This window comes from Gobio gobio (assembly GCF_949357685.1).
Source record: "Gobio gobio genome assembly, chromosome: 11".
NCBI lineage: Eukaryota > Metazoa > Chordata > Actinopteri > Cypriniformes > Gobionidae > Gobio > Gobio gobio.
This window is the reverse complement of record NC_137104.1, coordinates 38,463,919-38,488,351: the sequence shown is the minus strand read 5'-3', so window position 1 is coordinate 38,488,351 and position 24,433 is coordinate 38,463,919. Positions and strand designations below refer to the sequence as shown.

Sequence of the window (24,433 nt, the reverse complement as noted above, 5' to 3'; positions counted from 1 at the left end):
TAAGTGCAGATGTAAACCATAAAGCACATACCATGCATTTAATAAGCTTCAAGATATCATCTGTTAGTAAACCTAACGCAGGAAGTTAATACATTTAACTTTTTTTCCTCAGTGTTGTTTATTTCATTAATTTGCATACAGCATGAAATGTTACAATATTTCCCACTCCAAAAGTCTCAATATCCTCTGACAGAGAGCAGTAATACATGAATGTCATTGTAAGATAGAAATAGTTTTTAATTTAAAGCTACTACTTAAGACAATTCTCAGTTTGAGGCAATAAGCATTTTCAGAGCAAACAGCAATTGCACAGGAATCCCAGATCGTGAGTGTACAGTAAAAAAACGCATTCACCTGCCCAAACAAATTTACACAGCCACCAGGTGTAAGACCTTACATACCTTGTCACATAAAAAAACCTGCATTAGACACTTTGGAACTTGAGTTAAAGAAATAAATTACATGCAAACATACAAATAAATATGACTTTGTACAGAAATGTGTTTTTTTTTTTAGTTTATAAAAATCGTCACAGAAAAAGTTCCAGCAATGTTCCCTTACTCAACCACCTATCCATATATCATAACATTTGCATCTTCATTACCAATGTCTCTGCATTCAGGCTGACTAAGAAGCATGCACATATTATAAAAAATTAGGACGAAAAAGATTTAGTTTAGTTTGACTTCAATTCCACAAAACCGAGAAGTTCCTATGCTACACAGTCTATGTAACCATGCTCTCATTAAAGGATACTCAAGACAGTACAGATGCTATATATTGTTTTACAGTAGCTGTTCTGCCAGGTCTGTCTTATATTTAAAAAATAATAATAATAATAATATTTTGTCCTGAAAGCCGAAATACTGAATTAAGTCTTTTATACGTGGTATAATATTTCAGGAAACGTTACAAAAGTGATCTGTTGGCTTGTGTTTGCTTTAGCTTTCTTTTTTTCTTTTTTGCAAACAATGTAAAACTTAAGCAAATAAATCTCCAAACCATGTTTTTAAAATGAATTAATAGGTCAGCACACATGACAGACTGATATGCATGATATTTTGCAATTCAGCACAATCCACTTGCATAGTGAAAGGCTTTGTGTTAATAACAAGGCAAAATAACTCGTGATTAAGGCACATTTAAATATCCAAAAAACATCACAGTACTGCATTTCTAAAACCAAAATCAAACCCATTTTACAGATACAAAGTTTTGAAAAAAGTGTCTCGTTACGTGATTGTTCGGGCAACCTGATCAGGATTGATTCATCCTACATGTTTTTGTTGTTGTTCTGGGTAGATAATCATGACACATTCCTAAAATGTCTTTAAAAACTCACAATCAGCCAAATTTCCTTTCTTCCCTTAGCAAAGTCAATAACATGACTCCAGCAGATTGGTCTCCTTGGTAAACTAAGAGAAAAAAAGATGCAAGGTCAAATGAAGTCCACTGCAAAACACCCACAGAGGCCCTCAAAAGACCAGTTTGTTCTCCAAGAGCCAGTCACATGATGCAAAGTTCTCATATTGTACTTCTGCTGAGAACATTATCAGGTCCTGGAAGTTCTTGTAAAAATGGAACTGCTTTTGTGTCCTTGTTTGAGAACAGTGATATCACACTGTTGAGGTAATCCAGTGGCATCTTTCTTTTGGTTCCATTTCTTAGCAGCAATATTGGATGTACTGACATCCAAAAATGTACATAAAAAGGGGGGAATGTCTTTATCCTAATGTCTTTACAGTTTTATGAACATGTGCACTTCTCTCTTTTGTAATCCAGATTCTCCTGTTTCCACTTCCCGAACTCCAGCTTACGTTCATGTTTTTCTTTCATCCGGTTATCCTTAAAAGAGAGTAAATCTTTGTCCTTGAGGGCTTTATTTTGTCCTGTTCATCCATAGTCTTTCACTGCAACAGCAAAAGAAAGAATAAATAAAACTCTTTTCTAATAGGGTAGAATGACGAAAACAAGTAATTCAGCATGCTTTGTAGGAGGCAGTTTTCATATCCTGTTAAATGGCACAAAGGCCACATTGTAATTTGTAAGTGTGCATGCACTCTGACAATAGAGAGATCCTTTCATTTCACAACCTTATTTGTTGGCACGGTACAGCAGAGGTTCCCAAATGGTTTCACTTCAGATTTTATATTGGATATGGCGACAACATTGTAGCAAAATGGTTATCGCATTAAAACGAACAAGTTGTGAAATCAAATATAAAAGTGTATTAATATTACCATGCATAGCCTGAACAATATGCAAACTTATTAATATGACAGGCTGAACAAGAATGCATTAACAACAGCACAAGAGTTACAAAAAAAGTGCTATAGATTGAGCCAGCTCCAGTTTGGATCCGGCCTTTGCTATGATTTCAGCCGTAACAGACAATTGCGAAGACTTCAGATGGAGCCAACTCTGGATCGACATACAAAACTATCAAATGTTATGTTAATATTTTAAAAATCACAAGCACAATTCACAATAACTACAAGCACAAGTGCCTGATTTATACTTATGCGTCAGACCTACGGCGTGGTTACATGTCGGTTTTCATTGATACTTCTGCGTCATTGTCCGTGTCGAATTACACACGCACAAGCAGACCGCTAGTAGGCAGGTTCCACGGGCATTTCGATGATGTAACCCACAGTATCAAGGCAAAAGCCGAAGAAGAAGCAGCTTGTCGTGTCCGGCCCTGTCCCAAATGGCACACTTAATATGCACTTCGGTCTTGTGGACTTGCAATGGCTGCCACGTGCGCGTGTCCGTTAAGTCCACGAGACCGTAGGGTGTCCCAATTGTCATTTTAGGTCTCAGAAAGGAGCTAATGAGTCCCCTTCGCAGGAAGAATGTGAGGGTTTAGGGTGCCATTTGGGACAGGGCCTACGTTATCAGATTAGCAGTTCTAGTTGACTAGCAGAGTTAAATAAGAGGCGACCTGGTGCACAAATGCATTTTTGAAATTATGGCAACTGTTTTCAGTAGCGGTGGCTTGTGCACAGACAAGCGCTTCAATCTATTGCTGTTGCGGAGACTCCTCACAATCACAAAATGAAATGCACCCAAGCGTGTCCCTGCTCTTGATATACAAATCACTGATTAATATCTTTGGTTTTAATGAGAATTTTTTTTTTTAAATAAACAATACAATGGTGGATTAGAACCCAGAACCTCTGGAATGCTTAAAGGGTTACTTCCGCGATTAGCAATAAGCTTTGTATCAGTAGAAATCCAGTAGTATATTCGAATGATCGTGCATGTACATAACATATTATATTAAAGCTGTATAACCTGTAAAATGTCTCTTACTTCTGACGTGCTTGTCTGTGGAACAATCTCAGTGAGTGAAATGACTTCGATATCCAAACTTTCCACTGATGACTGGGCAGCTATACTGCTACGACTGGAAGGAAATGAAATGCATTGATATTATTAGTGAAAAGAGCGAGAGTGCATCAGTGTGATAGAATGACTAGTAGTAGTTGTAAAACTCATCTTTCATCAAATTCAACCAAATCATTTTGTCTAACCATCACATACCTCGGAGCTGGAGTGTTTGTGGAGGGCCAAGAGCTTACAGGAGATGCTGCTGACATGGTTGTATCAGCGGAGCTACTCGTGACCTCATCTTCAGGAACCTGTTGTGGGAGCAGGTCAGGACGAGCACCTGAAGAGAAAAGAAGTGCCAAAAGAGTGAGCCCTCCTTAGTCAATAATGATTTAGTCAGGGTTGAAAGGGAAAAGGGAAAAAAATAACTGCAAAATGCTTTTCACGATAATGTTGATAATGTCTCAATCTAGGCCTCTAAAATGTTAGTTGATTCAAATGCAAAAAATGGAGGCTTTAATGGCATTGGCCATGCATGTGCTGTAGGGGGCAGACATTTACAGCTCTCTTTTGCTCTGTTATCAGCACACAAGGGCATCTAACTTTAAAACTACACAAAGTTATCATGCAGTCTCTGCTAGCATTGAAAACAAAGCATAACATGAACAATATTTTCCACACTCTCAAGGACAAGTTCAACAACACTGGTCACAACACTGAGACCCCAAAAAAGGGAAAAAAAAGTGCTGCATAGAGGAAATTAAAACCCCTTCTTATCTGGTCAGAGAGTTTACTTATCAAAATCAAGCAATTAGAGAAAAATAATATATCAGTACCATATCAGATGGAGATTTTTCTTTTTTGTATATATCAGTATCGGTTGATGCTACTAAAAGGTGCAGTGAGTAATATTTAGGATCTATTGACAGAAATGCAATATAATATACATAACTATGTTTTCAGTGTTGTATAAAGACCTTACATAATGAACCGTTATGTTTTTACTACCTTACAATGAGCCATTTCTATCTACATACATCACAGGTCCCCTTACAGTGAAGTCATCATTTTGCGCCATCACGTTTCTACAGTAGCCCTAAACGGACAAACTGCTCTACAGAGCGCTAGCTACTCTCTGCCGACTTGGGCGACGACATCGTTGTCTTGTGCTTCGAAAGGGAGGGGTCAATGGTGGGCGGTTGCAATTAACAACCTCGCGCTAGATGCCGCTAAAATGTACACAGTGCACCTTTAAAGTAAATGTGATGAAATGGAAAGACATTCCGTATTTTTATGTATATCTGAGTGTAGAGGATAACTGAAAAAGAAAATTTAAAAAAAAAAGCAAGCTGGAGACTTGGTTCTATTCATCAGTTGATGATTACATTTTGAGATGTGGGTGTTGAATTCTAAAGGCAAGGCAGATGAATGATTAGATATGATTCAAATTAAAAAGTGAGTACAATTTATTTAAATATTTAATTGTGCAAGCTTGTTTTCTCTAATTGTAAATGTAGATTACCTCTGCCATCAACTAATGCTGTTTAAGTTCATCTTTGAGAATGTAATAACATTGTTAAATGTTATATTTAGTCATAATGTAAATTACAATTTTGTAATAAATTCACTTATATCACTTTAAACTATTGACATTTGTTCTATGCATTGCGACACGGAATCACCAAGAAACCTGCGATCTTAACCAGTTTAGAAACATGGCTAATTATTTACATTTAAGGCATTTAATAACAAGAAAGAATATTTTTGGCAGTCGTTAGTATTTAAAGCAGGGGTGTCAAACATACAGCCTGCGGGCCAAATACGGCCCAAAAAGGTGTCCAATCGGTCCCGGGGTGTGATTTGAGCAATAATATAAAATAGAGATACACTGACTAGTCCACGGGCAACGGGCATTCGAACGGGTTTTAGTTATATTTTGTTCGATCTCTGTTCCGGACTTGCAAGCAAACTGCTTTGCAATCAATTTCCAAAATGTAATTTGTGTTAACACAGGCACATGCTGAATACGGATGCAAAAATGAGAACACAGATGCGCCAGCAGAGAAAAAAAAAAACTGTAGTCTACCAGGAACAAGCTCACAGTTCACAAAGAAAAATATAAATATTGAACTGGGATTTATATGAATGTATATCTGAAGGGAACCAACTGTCTTCAGAAAAGTTTTGTTGGCATTTTCTTTTCCTCTTATCTCCGTATAAAGAAGTAGCCTATTAATAAGCGCAGTGCAGAGCTGCTTTGTGTACAGCAGTAACTAGGCCTGTTGCAATAATCAATATATTGATAAATCCAATATATGTACATGATCTCAATAATTTTTTGCGATGCAATATATCGCCCATTATGTTTACATGATAATGAATGTCACCAACATTTTACTCGATTGTGCTGTCATCTTGTATGTTTTCCATGACAGAGGCGAAAGTGGTTCCTTCATACACAGAGCGGTTATCGACAGGTGAAAAAAAGGCGCCATTTGAGGCGTTATAGTGTTTTCCTGACAACTACTGACAGTTTGGAAGAATGTCAACGCAAAATGACGAGTGTTAAAGCTGTTTCACAAGGGAAAATGTTTATTTACTATTTATTCAATTTTGTATTTTTTTTTATTTAGGATAATATATTTTTTACCCTTAATTTCCATGATCTAAAGAATTAAAGAGCACCTATCATGGAATTTTGAAATGTACCTTTCATGTAGTGTGTAACAAAGATCTAAGTGAACAAAAACATCCTGCAAAGTTTGAAATATGACAGTGCACCGTATATATAGTTATTTTCTTTCAAAAGTAAGAGTCGACTCTGAGTCATTTTTAAGAATCGTTAGAAGACCGAAGCTTTTTCTCTGACTAGATGACGTCAACTTGTCAAGTTATTTGAATACGATACGCCCACTTATTGCGCTCCAAGACGCCAGTGAAAACTAGAAAACATCATGGCGACGAGACGCTGTGTTCTGAAGTGCGACTCAAAAGCAAACTTTTTTCATCTGCCCAAGGATGAGCATTTGAAGACTAAGTGGCTTGAAGACAAACCATACATCGTCGCGATTGAGTGTTTATTAGTCTTCAAATGTCTCTATTTGCATGTTTCGCGATCTCAGGAAGCTGTTTCCGAAAATATCTGCACAGACTATACCAATCACAACTGACTGGGTCATCGGACCAATCACCGCAGATTAGCGTCACGTAAAGGCGGGGTTTTGAAAAGTGAATCACTAAAGGAATCATTTGAGAATCGCTGTCAAAACATGTAAAAATAAATGCATATTATAAGAAAACTAGTCTTTTTTGTCATTGCATGTATGCAAAACTGTTGTTGGGGACTTCTAAAACAATATTTGGAACATTTTAAATGCCATAATAGGTGCTCTTTAAAAGGTTGTAATTTGAAAGTGTGTAGGTCTACTTGCATTATTATGCTGTTATATTAGGATTATATATTCAGTGGCATAAAATAGTCTTAAAATGACAATAATATCGTTTATCGCAATTATTTCTGGGACGATATATTGCAAAACAAAAAGTAGTTATCGTGACAAAACGCTATATTGCTGCTCTTCCTTAAGCACCACTTAATGGCAGAGAATGAATTTGCAGTTTCATTCAGTTTGTCTACTATTTTTGTTTTGTGCAAGACAGGTGTGTCTTATGTAGAATAATTTCACAAAGCCAAAGTCAGACCATGCTGGTTTTGCTGTAAATCTTGAAATTATACAATCTAATTTAAATAAAAAAACAACTGCTCATGCTCATGTGTGTAGCATCTTTGTTTGGATTGTGATGGCAACACATTTTTTGTTTAAGGCCAGTTTGGCCTGTATAGAATAAATAAACAAATAAATACAATTACAACCATTATCAGAATTACCCACACACATTTAAAAAAAAGCTTTTGTTTTTCAAGTTCTTAAATTATTTTGTAGTTTGTATGGTTAATATTAGTAAAGTAACTGTCAGCGCACTAAGGTTTATAAAAAAAAAAAAGGTAATTCAGCCCGCACATGGTTATATTTTTTCCCATCTGGCCCTCAACCTAAAATTAGTTTGACCACCCTGATTTGAAGCCTTGACTCTTATCTTGCTCAGATACCCTGCTTAACCTTCCTTTTTCTATTTATCTCTCAATGTCTTCTCATACCGCTGTCTCCTTGAGTGTCTGGGCTAAGGGACACAGCTCTACTGCTGGGCAGCTGCACTGTAGTCTGCTGTGGCTGTGTTTGTTCTGCTGCTACAGGAAGGAATTGATGTGATTGTCCAGATACTGCAATGTTTGACTTCTTCCCACCAGACACGGTTCCCGCTCGACTTTTCTTTGAGGGAGAGGTTTTCACTGGCGTAAAAAAAGAAAAGATAATCTTTAACGCGTCAGCCCTTTAATGCAACAAATGCAAATATTCCAATGTAACTATTAAACTTACATGGAGGTTTTTTGAAGACTGTGCTGCACATAAACTTCTGGAAACGATCTGCGTAGAAACTCGGCCGGTGCACGGATACCGTGTCCTGCAGAGGACAACATCAAATAGTAGAGAAAACAAACACAAAATGTTGTATTTGTAAAGCTAGCTCTTTATTAATGAACACTGAATAAACTACCATAGTTTATTCAGTGTTTGATATGTGACATACCCCATCATGCAGCAGAGCTTTCCATGAGTGCTCCAACTTCTTTACAAGCCTAAATACAGAAAGTTATTAGCAAATTATAGGGATTTATTATGAAGAAAACAAAGATGTGGAAATACAATCTACCTATAAGACTGAAGGATATCAATGATGCCGATAAAAACCAGCAATCTTTCTCCTTTTGAATTGAATGCTGGAATTCCTCCCATGCTGCAAAGAAAGAACAAATATTGCATGTTATCAGTTGTGCAGGCACATAGTAATTCCTCAGGAAGAAAAATCATAACAGTACAATAGCAGTTCTGGGGGGTATTCCAGAAAGCAAGGTTAAGCTATCGCCACATATACCTTGAACTAATGCTGGGCGGTATACCGGTTCATACCGAATACCGGTATTTCTTTTTTTTATGATATGAATTTTGATGATACCGCAATACCGGTATATGTCGCTTAAACAACGTTTGGAACGCGGCGCAGCGCGTCATTGTTTGAGAGGGGACCCATTTCATTGATGCACTGTAGTAAGAGCAGTCAGAGCACAGTTGAGATCGCATTACAGCACAGCCTATGGCTGTATCCTATACTCTCATTCACTATTCCATACGTTATCACTTTATTTGAAGGAGTGAATGAAAACGTGCGTGAAGTCGGACAACCGTTGTGTGTACATCGGCTGTACACTCGTTATTGCGGTGCAATGGGATAGAATGAGTGCACTCAATAACGTCCACTAAGGTTTCGGACATCACTACAAAGCGCTGCGCCCTCCAAATAATGCTATATTTGAGGTTATGGGAGCGGTGTCGGATTCAGCCCTTTATAGTTTAGAATTCAAACTACACGGGGCGCGAGAGAGAGAGCGGTTTCTGCACGGAGTGCTGCGATGAGTTTAACAACGCTCACCACATGGGTCATATAGCACTGATATAGACCGGAGCGAGCGTGTTTAAATTTTTTATGGACATATTTCATAAACTCGAGTGCTCTAGACATGAACCAGAAGCGTGTATGCTCGCATATTTCATCACGTCTTATTAAAATGAAATGTGCACTGATTACACTGAGACCGTATGTCTGATCACCAACGCGCTGACACGATGGATTATTCAAAAGACAATGATGTAAGTTAATAAATAAACTGAGAATTCAAAGAAGAATGAGCCAAAAAGTAACTGCTTTATTCTTTCTGTGTTAAACTGACGTGTGTCATTCGTTCAGAGAGTCCTCTTAAATGTATTGCTAATATCCGCGTTTCTCTTCGTTTTGGCAGTTTGTTGTTATATAGGGTTCGATTTTTAAAATGCTTAAGGTGCCCTCAACTCAACTTTTAATATTCAGGTGTCTGTAAGTATGATTCTGAGCGTGTTGCAGGTCTGTGTTTTATTGGTTGTTGTCTCTCCACAGCATCATTTTGTAAACCTGTAGACCTATTAACTCTAGTGTGGAATTTTTCTACAATATTCACTCGTCATGACAGTAAAACAGGGTATTCTAGTCAATCTCCTTCAGTATTTCCTCTTTAATCAGAAGAAAATGTGATTAACACCTTGTCATGCATAGGGGGAAAAATACCGCCATATACCGTGAAACCGATATAATTTAGAAAAATACCGTGATATACATTTTTGGTCATACCGCCCAGCACTACCTTGAACTCTCGGTTGATTAACCCAAACCTTGCTTACTCGAGGTATGCTGGTTCCAAAAACCTACTTGGTGAACATCACCACCTATTTGGTGGTTGCGCAATCATTTTTTCAATCTCTTTGTTCAAGAAGTAATCTTTATTCACTGAGAATAAGGATTATATTGTTTGTTTGATGCTAATTAATTGAATGCAGATCCATGTGTGAGATGACAAAATAAATATTTGAATTGAGTTAACAATTAAACATTACCTTGTTATAATAGTGTTTTAGAATTAATATATACACTTTTGTATATTATAACTGTTATAATTATATAACACATGTAGTTATATTAATTTAACTATATTAATTATATAAAACACATCTGAATACATCTTAAGCAAATTAACCCTGGAACATAACCTGCTCCGGAGCAGGTTATGTTCAGAGATTGAGTTGCAATGGCTAATTGCATACTTGCTTACTTACTCTTAAACATACCCGGGTATGTCACATAACCTGCTTTCTGGAATACCCCCGAGAACTAGGGATGTGTCACATTGAGTGACTACACCTACATTTTGTCTCTTTTTTTTTTTTTTGGTTTTAATATTTATCAGTGGTGAATTTTTTTTATTTCAAATAAATGCTATACTTTTGAACTTTCTATTCATCAATTTTTTTTTACTAAAACTATAGCCATACACACTCAGAGCTATTTTTTGGTGCTTTGTGGTTTCAAGGTGCAAGCCAAAGGTTGATCACTAACCTTTCATAGGGCTGAGGTGAAGTCCTGCCCTTGGACTCCCCTTGAATAGACTCAATGGCAGTGCAGTAAAGGGGCTTCTGGCCTGGTGCCTTCTTCTGGGTATCAGGCACTGCAGTAGACGCCTCTTCACCTGCCCGGTCCAAGTTGTGGATACCCATCAGCAGACTGTAGTCCATGATCTTAAAGCTCTGTAGTACCTATGGATAAAAGGACATATAGAGGAAGACTGAGAAATCATATTTGAATAAACTATTAAAAGTTGTTGGCAAATGCTATTCACACTAGCTTCGCCTAACAATGCCTGGCTGGGCCAAACAAGATTAAAAAAACATGCAATTTTCAACATCTTATTAAAGCAATTAGTAAAGCGTATGGCTTATTAAAGGGTTAGTTCACCCAAAAATGAAAATTCTGTCATTAATTACTCACCCTCATGTCGTTCGACACCCGTAAGACCTCCGTTCATATTCGGAACACAAATGAAGATATTTTTGTTGAAAGCTGATGGCTGAGAAAGGCTTCAGATAGGCCTCCATTGGCATTCAGTACATTCACACTTCCAAGATCCATAAAAGGCACTTAAAACGTCGTTACAAAGTCCATCTCACCACAGTGACTCTACAATAATTTTACGATGCGACGGCAATAGCTTTTGTGCGAAAAAAAAAATCAAAATAACACCTTTATCCAACTTGTTCTTGTCTTCCGTGTGTGCCTCCACGACGCATGCGCGAGAATATGACGCAGATCCGGCGTTCGGACACATGACCCAGAAGCGATTTTTTTACAAGCAGAGGAAGACGCGCGTGTCTAAGCTGTTGAATTCTACATTGATCGTGCTTTAGGTCTCGGCGTAGTTCTCAAAATGGGGTTAGAGTGTGCATTTCATGGATTCCCGAACCCCGGCGCTACGTCATATTCTCGCGCATGCGTCGTGGAGGCACACACGGAAGACAAGAACAAGTTGGATAAAGGTGTTATTTTGATTTTTTTTGCGCACAAAAAATATTGTCGTCGCATCGTAAAATTATTGTAGAGCCACTGTGGTGAGATGGACTTTGTAACGACGTTTTAAGTGCCTTTTATGGATCTTGGAAGTGTGAATCTACAGAATGCCAATGGAGGCCTATCTGAAGCCTTTCTCAGCCATCAGCTTTCAACAAAAATATCTTCATTTGTGTTCCGAATATGAACGGAGGTCTTACGGGTGTCGAACGACATGAGGGTGAGTAATTAATGACAGAATTTTCATTTTTGGGTGAACTAACCCTTTAAGGATCTTGGTTTTGACGCGATCGACCCGGGTTCGAATCCGCCTTTTGCAGATCACATTGTATGATTTTTAAATAATTAATTTGCATTTTATTGTATGACAAGTATTTGATCACCTACCAACCAATACCTGTTAGTTTTTCTTTAAGAAGCCCTCCTGTTCTCCACTCATTACCTGTATTAACTGCATCTGTTTGAACTCGTTACCTGTATAAAAGACACCTGTCCACACACTCAATAAAACAGACTCCAACCTCTCCACAATGGCCAAGACCAGAGAGCTGTGTAAGGACATCAGGGATACAATTGTAGACCTGCACAAGGCTGGGATGGGCTACAGGACAATAGGCAAACAGCTTGGTGAGAAGGCAACGACTATTGGCGCAATTATTAGAAAATGAAAGAAGTTCAAGATGACGGTCAATCTCCCTCGGTCAGGGGCACCATGCAAGATCTCACCTCATGGGGCATCAAAGATCACAAGGAAGGTGAGGGATCAGCCTAGAACTACACGGCAGGACCTGGTCAAAGACTTGAAGAGAGCTGGGACCACAGTCTCAAAGAAAACCATTAGTAACACACTACACCGTCATGGATTAAAATCCTGCAGCGCACGCAAGGTCCCCCTGCTCAAGCCAGCGCATGTCCAGGCCCATATGAAGTTTGCCAGTGACCATTTGGATAATCCAGAGGAGGAATGGGAGAAGGTCATGTCGTCTGACAAAAATAGAGCTTTTTGGTCTAAACTCCACTCGCTGTGTTTGGAGGAAGAAGAAGGATGAGTACAACCCCAAGAACACCATCCCAACTGTGAAGCATGGAGGTGGAAACATCATTCTTTGGGGATGCTTTTCTGCAAAGGGGAAAGGACGACTGCACTGTATTGAGGGGTGGATGGATGGGGCCATGTATCGCAAGATCTTGGCCAACAACCTCCTTCCCTCAGTAAGAGCATTGAAGATGGGTCGTGGCTGGGTCTTCCAGCATGACAACGACCCGAAACACACAGCCAGAGCAACTAAGGAGTGGCTCCATAAGAAGCATCTCAAGGTCCTGGAGCGGCCTAGCCAGTCTCCAGACCTGAACCCAATAGAAAATCTTTGGAGGGAGCTGAAAGTCTTTATTGCTCAGTGACAGCCCCGAAACCTGAAGGATCTGGAGAAGGTCTGTATGGAGGAGTGGGCCAAAATCCCTGTTGCAGTGTGTGCAAACCTGGTCAAGAACTACAGGAAACGTATGATCTCTGTAATTGCAAACAAAGGTTTTAAGTTATGCTTTTCTGATGTATCAAATACTTACGGCATGCAATAAAATGAAAATTAATTACTTAAAAATCATACAATGTGATTTTCTGGATTTTTGTTTTAGATTCCGTCACTCACAGTTGAAGAGTACCTATGATAAAAAATTACAGACTTCTACAAGCTTTGTAAGTTGGCAAACCTGCAAAATCGGCAGTGTATCAAATACTTGTTCTTCTCCCCACTTTAATTATTTACACATTGCAAAGAACTGCTACTTATATATGGTGTAAATAGAATATATCACTATTTAGTATGCTAGTATGAACACTTAGTATGCTATTTCTACATCTACAGCTATTTGCAGTGTAAATATCATCTATTGCTAAGAAAATGTTATTTTCACTTAGTGTAAATAGAATCTAGTTGCTATTAACACTTGGTGTAAATAGCATCTATCACTATTTGCACAGCGCAAATAGCCGCTGCCATCAACATAAGGTCAATGTGCTATACAAAATACCCTGTAAGTTTCAGAGCTCAAAACTTCCTTGTTAGTCTAAAAAATAGCTTTTATTGAAACCAAGATCAGAAAACCGCTTGTTTCAGATTTTGTTGCATTATTATTACATCAACATAATAGTAATTAAAATATGACAGAAAAATGATGTGTAGGGTACATCATTTCTTATTGGTTCAGTTTAAAATCACAGCCGGGTAAGGAAGACCTGTCAATCCATTTGCCGTCTTTGATGTTGGCGAGATGTGATGACTCATGAGTGACAGGGTTTTAGCGCGATAGAAGATCAGATTTTGAACTTGTAGCTGTATATTCAAGTGATCGCAATGCCCAAGTGGCCTAATTGCAAGATGCTAAAAAGTGGGAAATTCTCAAAACGTGGATTACACCTGTGATGGGAGACGATCCGAAGACTCTTATAATTATGTAAATTATATTTATACTTCTGAAATCAGAACACAATTGAATGATTTTATCGAAACCGAGACTGAATATGGGACTATACAACTCTCCAGATATCTTTTAAACCATCCTTGACAGCAGCTGGATTTGATCAGTTTTGACTGTGCAAAGTTCTGAATTATGTTCTATGTACGGAAAAGACAATGTTCTGTCGGAAGTTAGTGCAACACAAAGTGCATCATTTTGCTGGATTATCGTACAGTACGCATCAATGAATGACACATTTTTGGCTGTCATGGTGTGTGCATGAACGGGTGTGAAATGCCAGCTAATTATGTTGCTTGTTCCCGATCTATTATATTGGCCACTTTTTGCACTTTAATGGGCTTTTTCTAAATGTTGACATTGAAAATGATGCATGTGTTTTTCCGAGGGTTAAAGCCACATGTTAATTCCTTGATTCATTGCATTTAACAGTTTCTACCTTGACATTTTAGTCATATTTGCTCATTCTCTTTAATGTATTTGCCTTGTTTTGATCCATTTTCATTGATTGACATGGCAATACAATTCTTTCACATTATTTTGGCAGTTAATTTTTGCATGATTTTCTTGGAGTGGGTGGGTTTTGATGAGCTTATGGGCTGGAAATTGTCGACCCAATCTGACAACAATGCACGTGCTGCGCTGCCGCTTGAGCCAAGCAGATAAATGGTCTGTGTGGCGTGGTTCAAATGAGTAGAACAAACATTATACAGCTCAGTGCCTTCATGCAGTTAATTAATAAACCATGGTTGTTTCCGATAAATATCAGTGGCCAATACATCCGTGCATCTCTACTTATTTGTATCGTGTCTACACTTTGTTGGTTATAGTGAGAGGATTTACAAAAGCATAGAACTGTGAGCAGTGAGCATGTGCGAAGCAAATCTCTGCCCTTTTGACTGAGGGAATCTCTTCAGTACAGTGACTCATTCAAATGCCTCTATGGCCTTAGCGTTCATGGGCTCAACAGACAAGTCTGCAATTGGTTATAATGCTCACCACTGCCAAAGCACATTGTAAGCAGTAACCTTTGATGCAACACGAGTAAAATTGTGGCAGACATAATAGTATTATTTATTATTTTTCTGATTAATTGTGCAGACCTATTACAAACACAAGATAAAACATTTGGGTTTTCCTAAAAACATTTGGGGCTTGCCCACCCGTAGATTTAACTCCCGTGAATGTGCTAGATGCATTTATTATTACTAGCCATATATTTACAACCAGACATAATCAAGTGCAGACAATGTTGCTGGATCTTAAACAATGTGAAGGGCACAGCTGAATCTTTAAAGAACAATCCAGTTCTGTTGAGGCTGAGACACACCAAGTCGACGTCAAAAAAACTAGAGGAGACGAAAGAAGTCGCCTTGCGTCGGCTGAGACTGGGCCAAACGGACGTGCGTCTGACGTCAGCGTCTTTGACAAGATGAATTAACGGACGCATTGAACAGTGCGCATTGTTTGACTATTTTTTTTATTCGTTACGTTTAAAAGTTGGCATTTCAAGCTTTATATACACATATTTCTCATGTTTGTGAGGCAAGTAGCCTGCTGAGTGTCGGTTTATTTGAGACGCGCTCAAGTTCATGTGCAAACCATGTAATCGCTCCTGCGATTATTGTCTGCTATAGACTATTTGCTTCTTATTTATTAAATCCAGGCAATTATCTGATTAAACGTTGATTAAAATTAAGATACAATTCATACAAAACAAAATTCCCATTAAAGAAATGCTTTCTAAGCAAAATCATACAAAATTTCGTTCAAAATTATTTCTGACTTTCTGTCTTCTGACATATTGCGCATAGTTTCACTTTTTATAATCAATGTAGCCTAGATTGAATTTAAAAATAACATTATAATATTTAAACATAAACAGGAACTTCCTGTAAATGGTCTGAAAGTCCGAACCATACAGAAAATGCTTTCACACTAGAAACGAACCGAACCTTTGTTCAGTTTGATCCGGACCGAGACTACCTCTTTTCGTCGGACCAAATTTCGTCTGTTTGGTCCGGACCGTGGTACGGGGGAGGTTTCACACCTGCAATTTTGATTTGGACCAAACTGAAAAGTCAGAAAATCCGGACAAACAAGGTAGGTGTGAAAACGCCCTAAAACTATTGGTCAAAAAACATGTGTAAACTGAAATAAAATAAAAAATAATAATAAATGAAAAACTAAAACGAAACAAATCTAGCAAAACTGGGGGTGTGGAGAGGATTTTCTTGTGGTGTCCCCCTCAGCACTTGGTGCCCTACGCGCTGCGCGTGGTGGGAGCAGCGGCACTGCCCGGGCGCCTCGCGTTTTTGAAGGAGCGCTCTGAGCGCAAGAAGTTGAAAATTAAATCAACTCTGAGCAGAAAAGCACCCAACGTCATCGCATTTTTCCCCAGTGTCCAATCGAATGATTGTTATCTTGATTAGACTGACAGGACAGCGGATTCGGGGGTTGCCTAGAAACATTAAAAAAATACAGCGCACTGCTATTTTCTAAATTGAAAAACGTCAAAAGAAAAGGCAGTGCGGTGCGCCTCGCGTTTTCAAACCTGAAAAAAGGATTCTGTCTGATCGGGGCCTTACTGTGGCGGAAAATCTAACCTGTGGCTGTTTAGGGAAATCTCTGTATATGGAGCTTCATGTGCGTGAAGTTAGCTGAAAGAATAAAAGCGTATACCAAATGCATAAATGGAAATGTAACTTCTGTCTCCAACACACTCTTACCCGACAGTCTCTTTGAATGGTCCTACAGAGAGCGCTGTAGTGGTCACTCTCCAGCAGTATGCCCTCAGGCATGTCCTGCATAAAGTCTAGGTCTTTGAACGTGGGCAAACCCTTGGACTTTTCTTTCGGCGAAGCACGTCGCTTGTATGTAGAGCCCTTTAGGTCGAATTTTAGGTGCAAGGGTACAGCGCGCGGCAGCAGGTTGTTCATCACTACGATTCGGATGTTCTTCCCCTCTGCCTGAACGCAGTAGAGGCCGTAGAACTTAGGAAGCAGCGTACGCATGTTCTGGTTCAGGTTCTAGAAGACAAACATTGAATTATATGGGAGAAAACAAGGCTTAAAATGTTAAAATAACAAAAGAATGAATTTTAGAAATAAACCATTTTTTAATAAATAAATACAAAGAAACCCTCACTTACCATGAAGTAACCTGGCAGGAGTGTTTGCAAGAATTCTGCCTCTTTGTGTTGTACCGTCTTAACGATAAACTCATCATCACTAGAAACGTAGAAGAGAGACCCGCTCGCTCCAGGGTTAGACAACTCGATAAGGGGTTCACTACAAAGAGAGCACTGCAGAAACACACACACATGCACAGCAGATAACATATGAATGGAGTGTTGCACATGTCCATCACTGAAAAGAGCTTTTGTTCATGAAGTTGTAATCTCAAGCAAAAACTGGAAGAAAAAAAAATTCGATATATCTATTGCCCCGGGGTGCCACTGTCCTCGTACGAGGACATTTATTTTAGTGAATTTCTCTGATACCATAATTTTATCATGTCATAGTTCTACTGGATGTCCTGTAAAGAGCACATTCAGGGCTTTTCAAAGATACCATTTGATTTGAGGTTTCACCAGGACAACAACAACTCCTTGGTCTTTAAAAATTACTGAATTATCAAATATAGCACTCTTATGGAAAATAACAATACTTTGTAATATTTTGTAATTATTTAAATCTGAAAAATGTTCCTTTTTTTTGTTATAAATCTTCATCGCAGAAAAATGTTATGTGGTTTTTAATCAAAATATGACTGTTACAAAACAGGACATTGATTTCATATATGTCCTCAATAGAGGACACCGGGACTTAAAGCATGTGTTTATCAGGCATTTTGGGACACAACAAGTGAATAGGGAAAGAAATGACAAATCAATGTTCCTATAAAATATTAGATATTATGAAAATGTTGCCAACTATTACTCCCATTATTACACTTTTTTCATTACATGTTGCTCCAAGAAAACATTAGTATGCGAATTAGATACAGTAGATACATTGTATTGAATGGGAAAACCCATGTATGGCCATTTTACCCACATATTGCATAAAGTAAAATGGCATATCAATTCATTCCGTTCTTTCATTACACAGTTGATGTCTGTCTAAAGAACTTGGACTGAATAAGACGAAACCAAATCAATCTTTTTAGATTTAAGAGGAACATCACATGATCAGTTAATTTCCATTAATTTTTCATGGCTTTTCCAGCTACAAGGATTACATTTTTTTGATTCAGAATGGTGTGACGATGAACCATAAAGACCATTTTGTGAACCTCTTTGAAAAATTAATTGAAAAAGAACAAGCAAGCTCTCAAAGATTTCCATACAGAATTCCCATGACTACTACAGGCCTAATACAGTTTTAAAATCCCCATATATTTCCAGGAAACCATGGGAACCCATTTTAATGAACAAACAAGATTACCAGGTAGTCATCAGGTCGGATCCCAAACATTTCTCTGAAGTAGCGGAATGCAATGGGAGCATAAGTTTTAAACTTGAAGTCACCATGATGATGACCTGGAGTGGAGCTACTGCCTTGACTGCGAGGATGACAAATACAAGCACATTTTAGAACAATGTGTGACTACTAAAGCAAAACTTCTCTTTCATCTCATGGCTACACATATACAAACGCACCTGGGAAAGAAGATGCTTTCTACCACTTCAAAGTCCTGCATGAGCACATCTCTTTCTGGCTTCTGGCTCAAGCTTCCCACGCTGTGTGTGATGCCCAGCTGAATGGCACCTTTCAAAGCAGATGATGTGGTCTAAAGATTTCCAATGGAGAGTACATGATGAGCAGAAGAAGAACGTGTTAATGTGTAAAGGTCTGTTTACACCAAGAAGGATAACTACAAAGTTATCACCGTTCATCAGCTGGAAAAAAATATTCTGAAAGTGATTCCAGTTAGTGATGCACCGATCATGATTTTACATGGCCGATTCAGATACCGATTTTTTTCAAGCAAGCTGGCCGATTCCGATACCGATTTCCTATTATTATTTTTTTACACAATAAAAGAATACATGAACAAGATGTTTAATTGGTATTTAACAGGCCAAATTGGCTTTGAAACAAGTCCGCAATCTGAAATCAATGGGAAATTGAATTGGGTTGAACTTATGTGAAATTAAAGGCAATAACTGCATATTCTGCAATCCAAACAAAGATGTTACGTAAATCAGCATTTGTTTTTAAATTCAGTCTTTACTAGTGAAATTAAATAATAAAACCAAAGTATATAATTGTTCCAAAATGTTAAATCAAATAATGTTTAGTGCAACGAAAAAAACACTTCCGGAAAAATCGGCAGAAAAATACAAAGAAAACCGGCCGGTTGCCGATCGCGCACTAGAAGCGAAAACCGTCCGGTTCCGATTCTTGTCCGGTCAACCAGTGCATCCCTAATTCCAGTGATATTGTTTCTTTGTGCCATTATCGTTATAGTAGTGGTGTGGACTCTGCTATTCTTTTATATTTAGAATGATTTTTAGATCTATGTCATTATAGTTATCGTCCTTGGTGTGAACAGGCTTTTGTACAAAAAAAAACAACAACAATTCAAATCATCTGTGACTACTCCAGTTTAACGTCATAACTAGAAACATAGCACTAACGCATGCGTCTTTGCATGTGATTTAATAAAACTGAGAGAGGACCAATAACATAAGGCCTGCTAGTTTTATCTTTATGTACATGCCCAGACCATTTACGAGGCTTTATCATTTTAATGATGCTACACAAACAGATAATAATAATCTACCAGATGCAAGTAGATCTGACAGATTCTGGAATGTGCGTCATTAAACTGAGATTGGAAGTTGAACTGCTGATCATTTTGATCTGATCTTATCACTAACAAACGATAAACTAACAAATATTTACAGACTATCAAAACAGCTCGAACCTTTTTATACGTGGTCTCTCCAGTAGGGTCAATTCCTCGGTGGCCCAAGGTCTTTTTGTTCGTCTGGGATGAACTCGAGATGCTCAGACCCTGAAAGATAACGATTGTTCAATAAACACTTTGTTTAAACCATATATACAGGTGCTGGTCATATAATTAGAATATCATCAAAAAGTTGATTTATTTCACAATTCCATTCAAAAAGTGAAACTTGTATATTATATTCATTCATTACACGCAGACTGATACATTTCAAATGTTTATTTCTTTCAATTTTGATTATTTTAACTGACAACTAAGGAAAATCCCAAATTCAGTATCTTAGAAAATTAGAATATTGTGAAAAGGTTCAATATTGAAGACATCTGGTGCCATAATCTAATCAGCTAATTAACTCAAAACACCTGCAAAGGCCTTAAAATGGTCTCTCAGTCTAGTTCTGTAGGCTACACAATCATGGGGAAGACTGCTGATTGGCAGTTGTCCAAAAGACAACCATTGACACCTTGCACAAGGAGGGCAAGACACAAAAGGTAATTGCAAAAGAGGCTGGCTGTTCACAGAGCTCTGTGTCCAAGCACATCAATAGAGAGGCGAAGGGAAGGAAAAGATGTGGTAGAAAAAGTGTACAAGCAATAGGGATAACCGCACCCTGGAGAGGATTGTGAAACAAAACCCATTCAAAAATGTGGGGGAGATTCACAAAGAGTGGACTGCAGCTGGAGTCAGTGCTTGAAGAACCACTACGCACAGACGTATGCAAGACATGGGTTTCAAGACACTCTTGAACAACAGACAGCGTCAGAAGCGTCTCGCCTGGGCTACAGACAAAAAGGACTGGACTGAGTGGTCCAAAGTTATGTTCTCTGATGAAAGTAAATTTTGCATTTCCTTTGGAAATCAGGGTCCCAGAGTCTGGAGGAAGAGAGGAGAGGCACACAATCCACGTTGCTTGAAGTCCAGTGTAAAGTATCCACAGTCAGTGATGGTTTGGGGTGCCATGTCATCTGCTGGTGTTGGTCCACTTAGTTTTCTGAGGTCCAAGGTCAACGCAGCCGTATACCAGGAAGTTTTAGAGCACTTCATGCTTCCTGCTGCTGACCAACTTTATGGAGATGCAGATTTCATTTTCCAACAGGACTTGGCACCTGCACACAGTGCCAAAGCAACCAGTACCTGGTTTAAGGACCATGGTATCCCTGTTCTTAATTGGCCAGCAAACTCGCCTGACCTTAACCCCATAGAAAATCTATCGGGTATTGTGAAGAGGAAGATGCGATATGCCAGACCCAACAATGCAGAAGAGCTGAAGGCCACTATCAGAGCAACCTGGGCTCTCATAACACCTGAGCAGTGCCACAGACTGATCGACTCCATGCCACGCCGCATTGCTGCAGTAATTCAGGCAAAAGGAGCCCCAACTAAGTATTGAGTGCTGTACATGCTCATACTTTTCAGTTGGCCAAGATTTCTAAAAATCCTTTCTTTGCATTGGTCTTAAGTAATATTCTAATTTTCTGAGATACTGAATTTGGGATTTTCCTTAGTTGTCATATATCGGTCTGTGTGTAATGAATGAATATAATAAACAAGTTTCACTTTTTGAATGGAATTAGTGAAATAAATCAACTTTTTGATGATATTCTAATTATATGACCAGCACCTGTACATTAATATTAAAAGCAGTAATAATTTATGACAAAGGAACATTTTAAGCAAATGCTAATGATGTTTTCATCACAGTTATAGAATGGTGCAATTCTTTTCCGTACATAGCCTAAGTGATAGACAGCTTCAGTGATTATAAAGGGTGCTCTTGCCTCACTTCCTGTTTATAACTCATATTAAATTTGAAGAAAAGTTTTGTTTTTCATACTGCTCAGTACATTGCAAAGTTTCTGGATGTACAACTGTATTTAAATACCTGATTGAATCTGAAACAGCAATGATCAACAGTTATATAACTACAGCAACAGACAGGAAAAAAACAATGTTTACTTTGTCAAAATAGAGTGTAAATGCAATACTAACTAATAAACCTGCCACTTGTTCTGAGTGTGTTTCTTTGTCCTTCATTGTATTACAAATTTTTCACTTGATCTTACTTATAAATACATTTAAACAGCATGTAGTCTTCAAATGTTTATAAGTATTATAATCATAAATAATTTACATTTATATTTTCAAATAGTTAACTAAAATATTAAATTAGTTCCAACTGTTTTCCAATGGCATTAAAATTGCAATGGCATTCAAAATTTTACTGGTATTGGCACCGTGACAACACCGTTTACCGTATCACATCAAAAAAGTGAAAATATTAAATAAAGCAGCATATATTTACCTCTGAAGAAGCCATCTTTCGATTTCCAGGAACACCTATACAGTGGCAAAAAGCCATTAGGCATTACAGTGCATTTATGGTTTGCAGCTAGTTGTATTATAATAAAGTGTAAGATTAAGATTCTTGCCAGCGGAAAAATGCAGAGCTCATACTTCAAGTATGTGAGGCATGAGACTTCTTAGACTTCACATTTCCCCCACTTTGCATCAAAACCTGACACTGAAGTGTTTATAACTTGCCTTTGTGTGAAAAACTACACTACAAATAAAATGCAAATGCTAATGCAAAGGCTAATGCAAAAAAGCTGTTCAGAGTCAGACTGAGTTGAGATGTGTCGTTAACCACAACTGTGAGTGTAAACATGCAGCATGAGCATGCACAGACACCTGGGTTTCAATTCCTTTGTTCTTCCAAAAAAAAAACACTGTAACCCAATCACCACACCAGCTGAGTGTGTGGTGGCACTACAATTAAAATAAAGACGAGCACAACCCAAGCAGTCATGGGCCTACTACAGACTTTCTACAACACTGATATTCAAATTAGAGATTATGTGCAAACACAGGCACACATGTGCTTTTACACACGTGCATGTACCTTTCTGCTGGAATAACCTCCAAAATAAAGACATCTGAAGGGTGACAACAGTGATTATTAAAGAAACTGAAAAACTTTATAATTCTACTATCACTAATGAAACATTGAAAGTGACAGTCTATTTTCATATCTCATTTTGTTAGAAAGCATACATGAGCACTGTAATCCACATTTGCATTATATCTCTGCCTCTAAAAATGCTATTTTAAGAGCGATTGGATATCTGCACATTTCATGCATAGTCAGTTATCGTATTGTAAAATCATCATGTGTGCTAAACTGAAGGACACAAAAGGGGGGGAAATAATGAACAACGTTCTGCCAGCACAGACACTTCAAAAATCGAGGTCAGAGGATCCCCAGGGGGCTGCAAGAGAGTGACAGGGGGACTGTGGAAAAGTCTAGAGGAAAAACTGTAAAAAATAAATAAATAAATAAATAATAATAATTAGATTAAAATAAATGAGTAAAGCAATAAATTAAATCTAAATAAATAAAAATTCTGATTAAAATATTAGTTGGTAAATTGGTAAATTATATATAAAAAAATTATTAATATAAATAAAAAATGTGATTCAAATTAAATTAACAAGAAATAAATAACACAATACATCACTACATTGAGTAGAACAAAATATAATAATGTAACAAACTAATTTTAGATTTATAATATTAATTCTGTGGTGTATAAATTGAGTGTTTATAAAAGACAGATGCCTTATACATTTTAGGATGGGGGTCCCTCACACAGGGGTGATTATATTTGGGGGTCAGTGGTATCTAAAAGATTGAAATCCCCTGATCTAGGCAAATTATTTCAATGTTGTAGCTTATAAAGAATGAATGGCGAAATTTACCATTCTATATTGTTTTTTACACAATTAAACACACTGAAAAAAATCTACAGTTTTACATGCTACTGAACAGTATTGATTGTATCTGCATGTGCTCAATAAAGCACCTAACACACATTTCTTACTATAGGAAACCACAGGACTGAGTTACTATACGTGAGATCATTATTTGAAGCATGAGCCCAGTAAAACAGCTTCATCTACTTCACACTAATCTGTCATAATAAACAGCAAGAGGAAATAAAATGCTCTCTTACTGGAGTTCGCTCCATCCGTGGAAACTACAGCCGGCGTAGCCATTTTCTGGCGGAAGTTTCATATGGTCCTGCTTGTTTTCACTTGTGGTTTATGCAACACAGCCCTGAAAGATCACCATGTACACATAAATTCTGTTAGTCAACCCAAAACATGAAGGAAACTAACTGACGCAGGGTTACAAAAAGTTACTTAACTTAGTGTGCTGCCGTGATATGCATTAAAGGAGCGTGGTAGTTACACACTACTTTAACCCGTCGTACTTTACTTTATCATTTAAAAACACTCGATAGATAAAAATGTGTTTGTTTATTTGTTTGCAAACGAATGGCTTAACGTAATTGATAAGGACCACAACAACAGGTAAGAGCGCTTACCTCAACTTATTCTCTTCGTTTTTGACTTAAGAATGGAAAACTATACAGTTAAACTTCTGTTTACGTTCACAGAACGGCTCGATGTCTCGTGCCAATCTCTGAGGTACTCGAACTTATTGTTATTATTACTTTACTGGGTCCATCCGATTTCCGAAGTAAATAACCCGCTGAATCGCACGGAAGTATCCTCGCTCCTCTCGAGCCTCCCAAAACAA

General features: G+C 37.9%; 1 protein-coding gene across 2 annotated transcripts; it reads right to left on the bottom strand.

The window, feature by feature from the left end:
• Nucleotides 1–90: 90 nt before the first annotated feature.
• On the bottom strand, nucleotides 91–24,433 carry pip5k1aa (phosphatidylinositol-4-phosphate 5-kinase, type I, alpha, a). Of its 2 annotated transcripts, XM_079828707.1 has the most exons (17): nucleotides 24,219–24,431; nucleotides 23,844–23,947; nucleotides 22,733–22,766; nucleotides 22,136–22,170; nucleotides 19,792–19,881; nucleotides 18,521–18,651; nucleotides 18,306–18,423; nucleotides 17,009–17,161; nucleotides 16,587–16,886; nucleotides 10,378–10,574; nucleotides 8,107–8,190; nucleotides 7,984–8,032; nucleotides 7,773–7,857; nucleotides 7,493–7,684; nucleotides 3,547–3,673; nucleotides 3,316–3,409; nucleotides 91–1,910 (listed from the first exon to the last, which is right to left on the bottom strand). In XM_079828707.1, exons 2-17 carry the CDS (start codon nucleotides 23,856–23,858, stop codon nucleotides 1,908–1,910), a joined length of 1,707 nt encoding a protein of 568 aa, XP_079684833.1. In that variant the 5' UTR covers nucleotides 23,859–23,947; nucleotides 24,219–24,431; the 3' UTR covers nucleotides 91–1,907. The 2 variants fall into 2 exon arrangements, with proteins under 2 accessions (XP_079684833.1, XP_079684834.1); XM_079828708.1 differs by lacking the exon at nucleotides 22,733–22,766 and having other exon boundaries at nucleotides 24,219–24,433.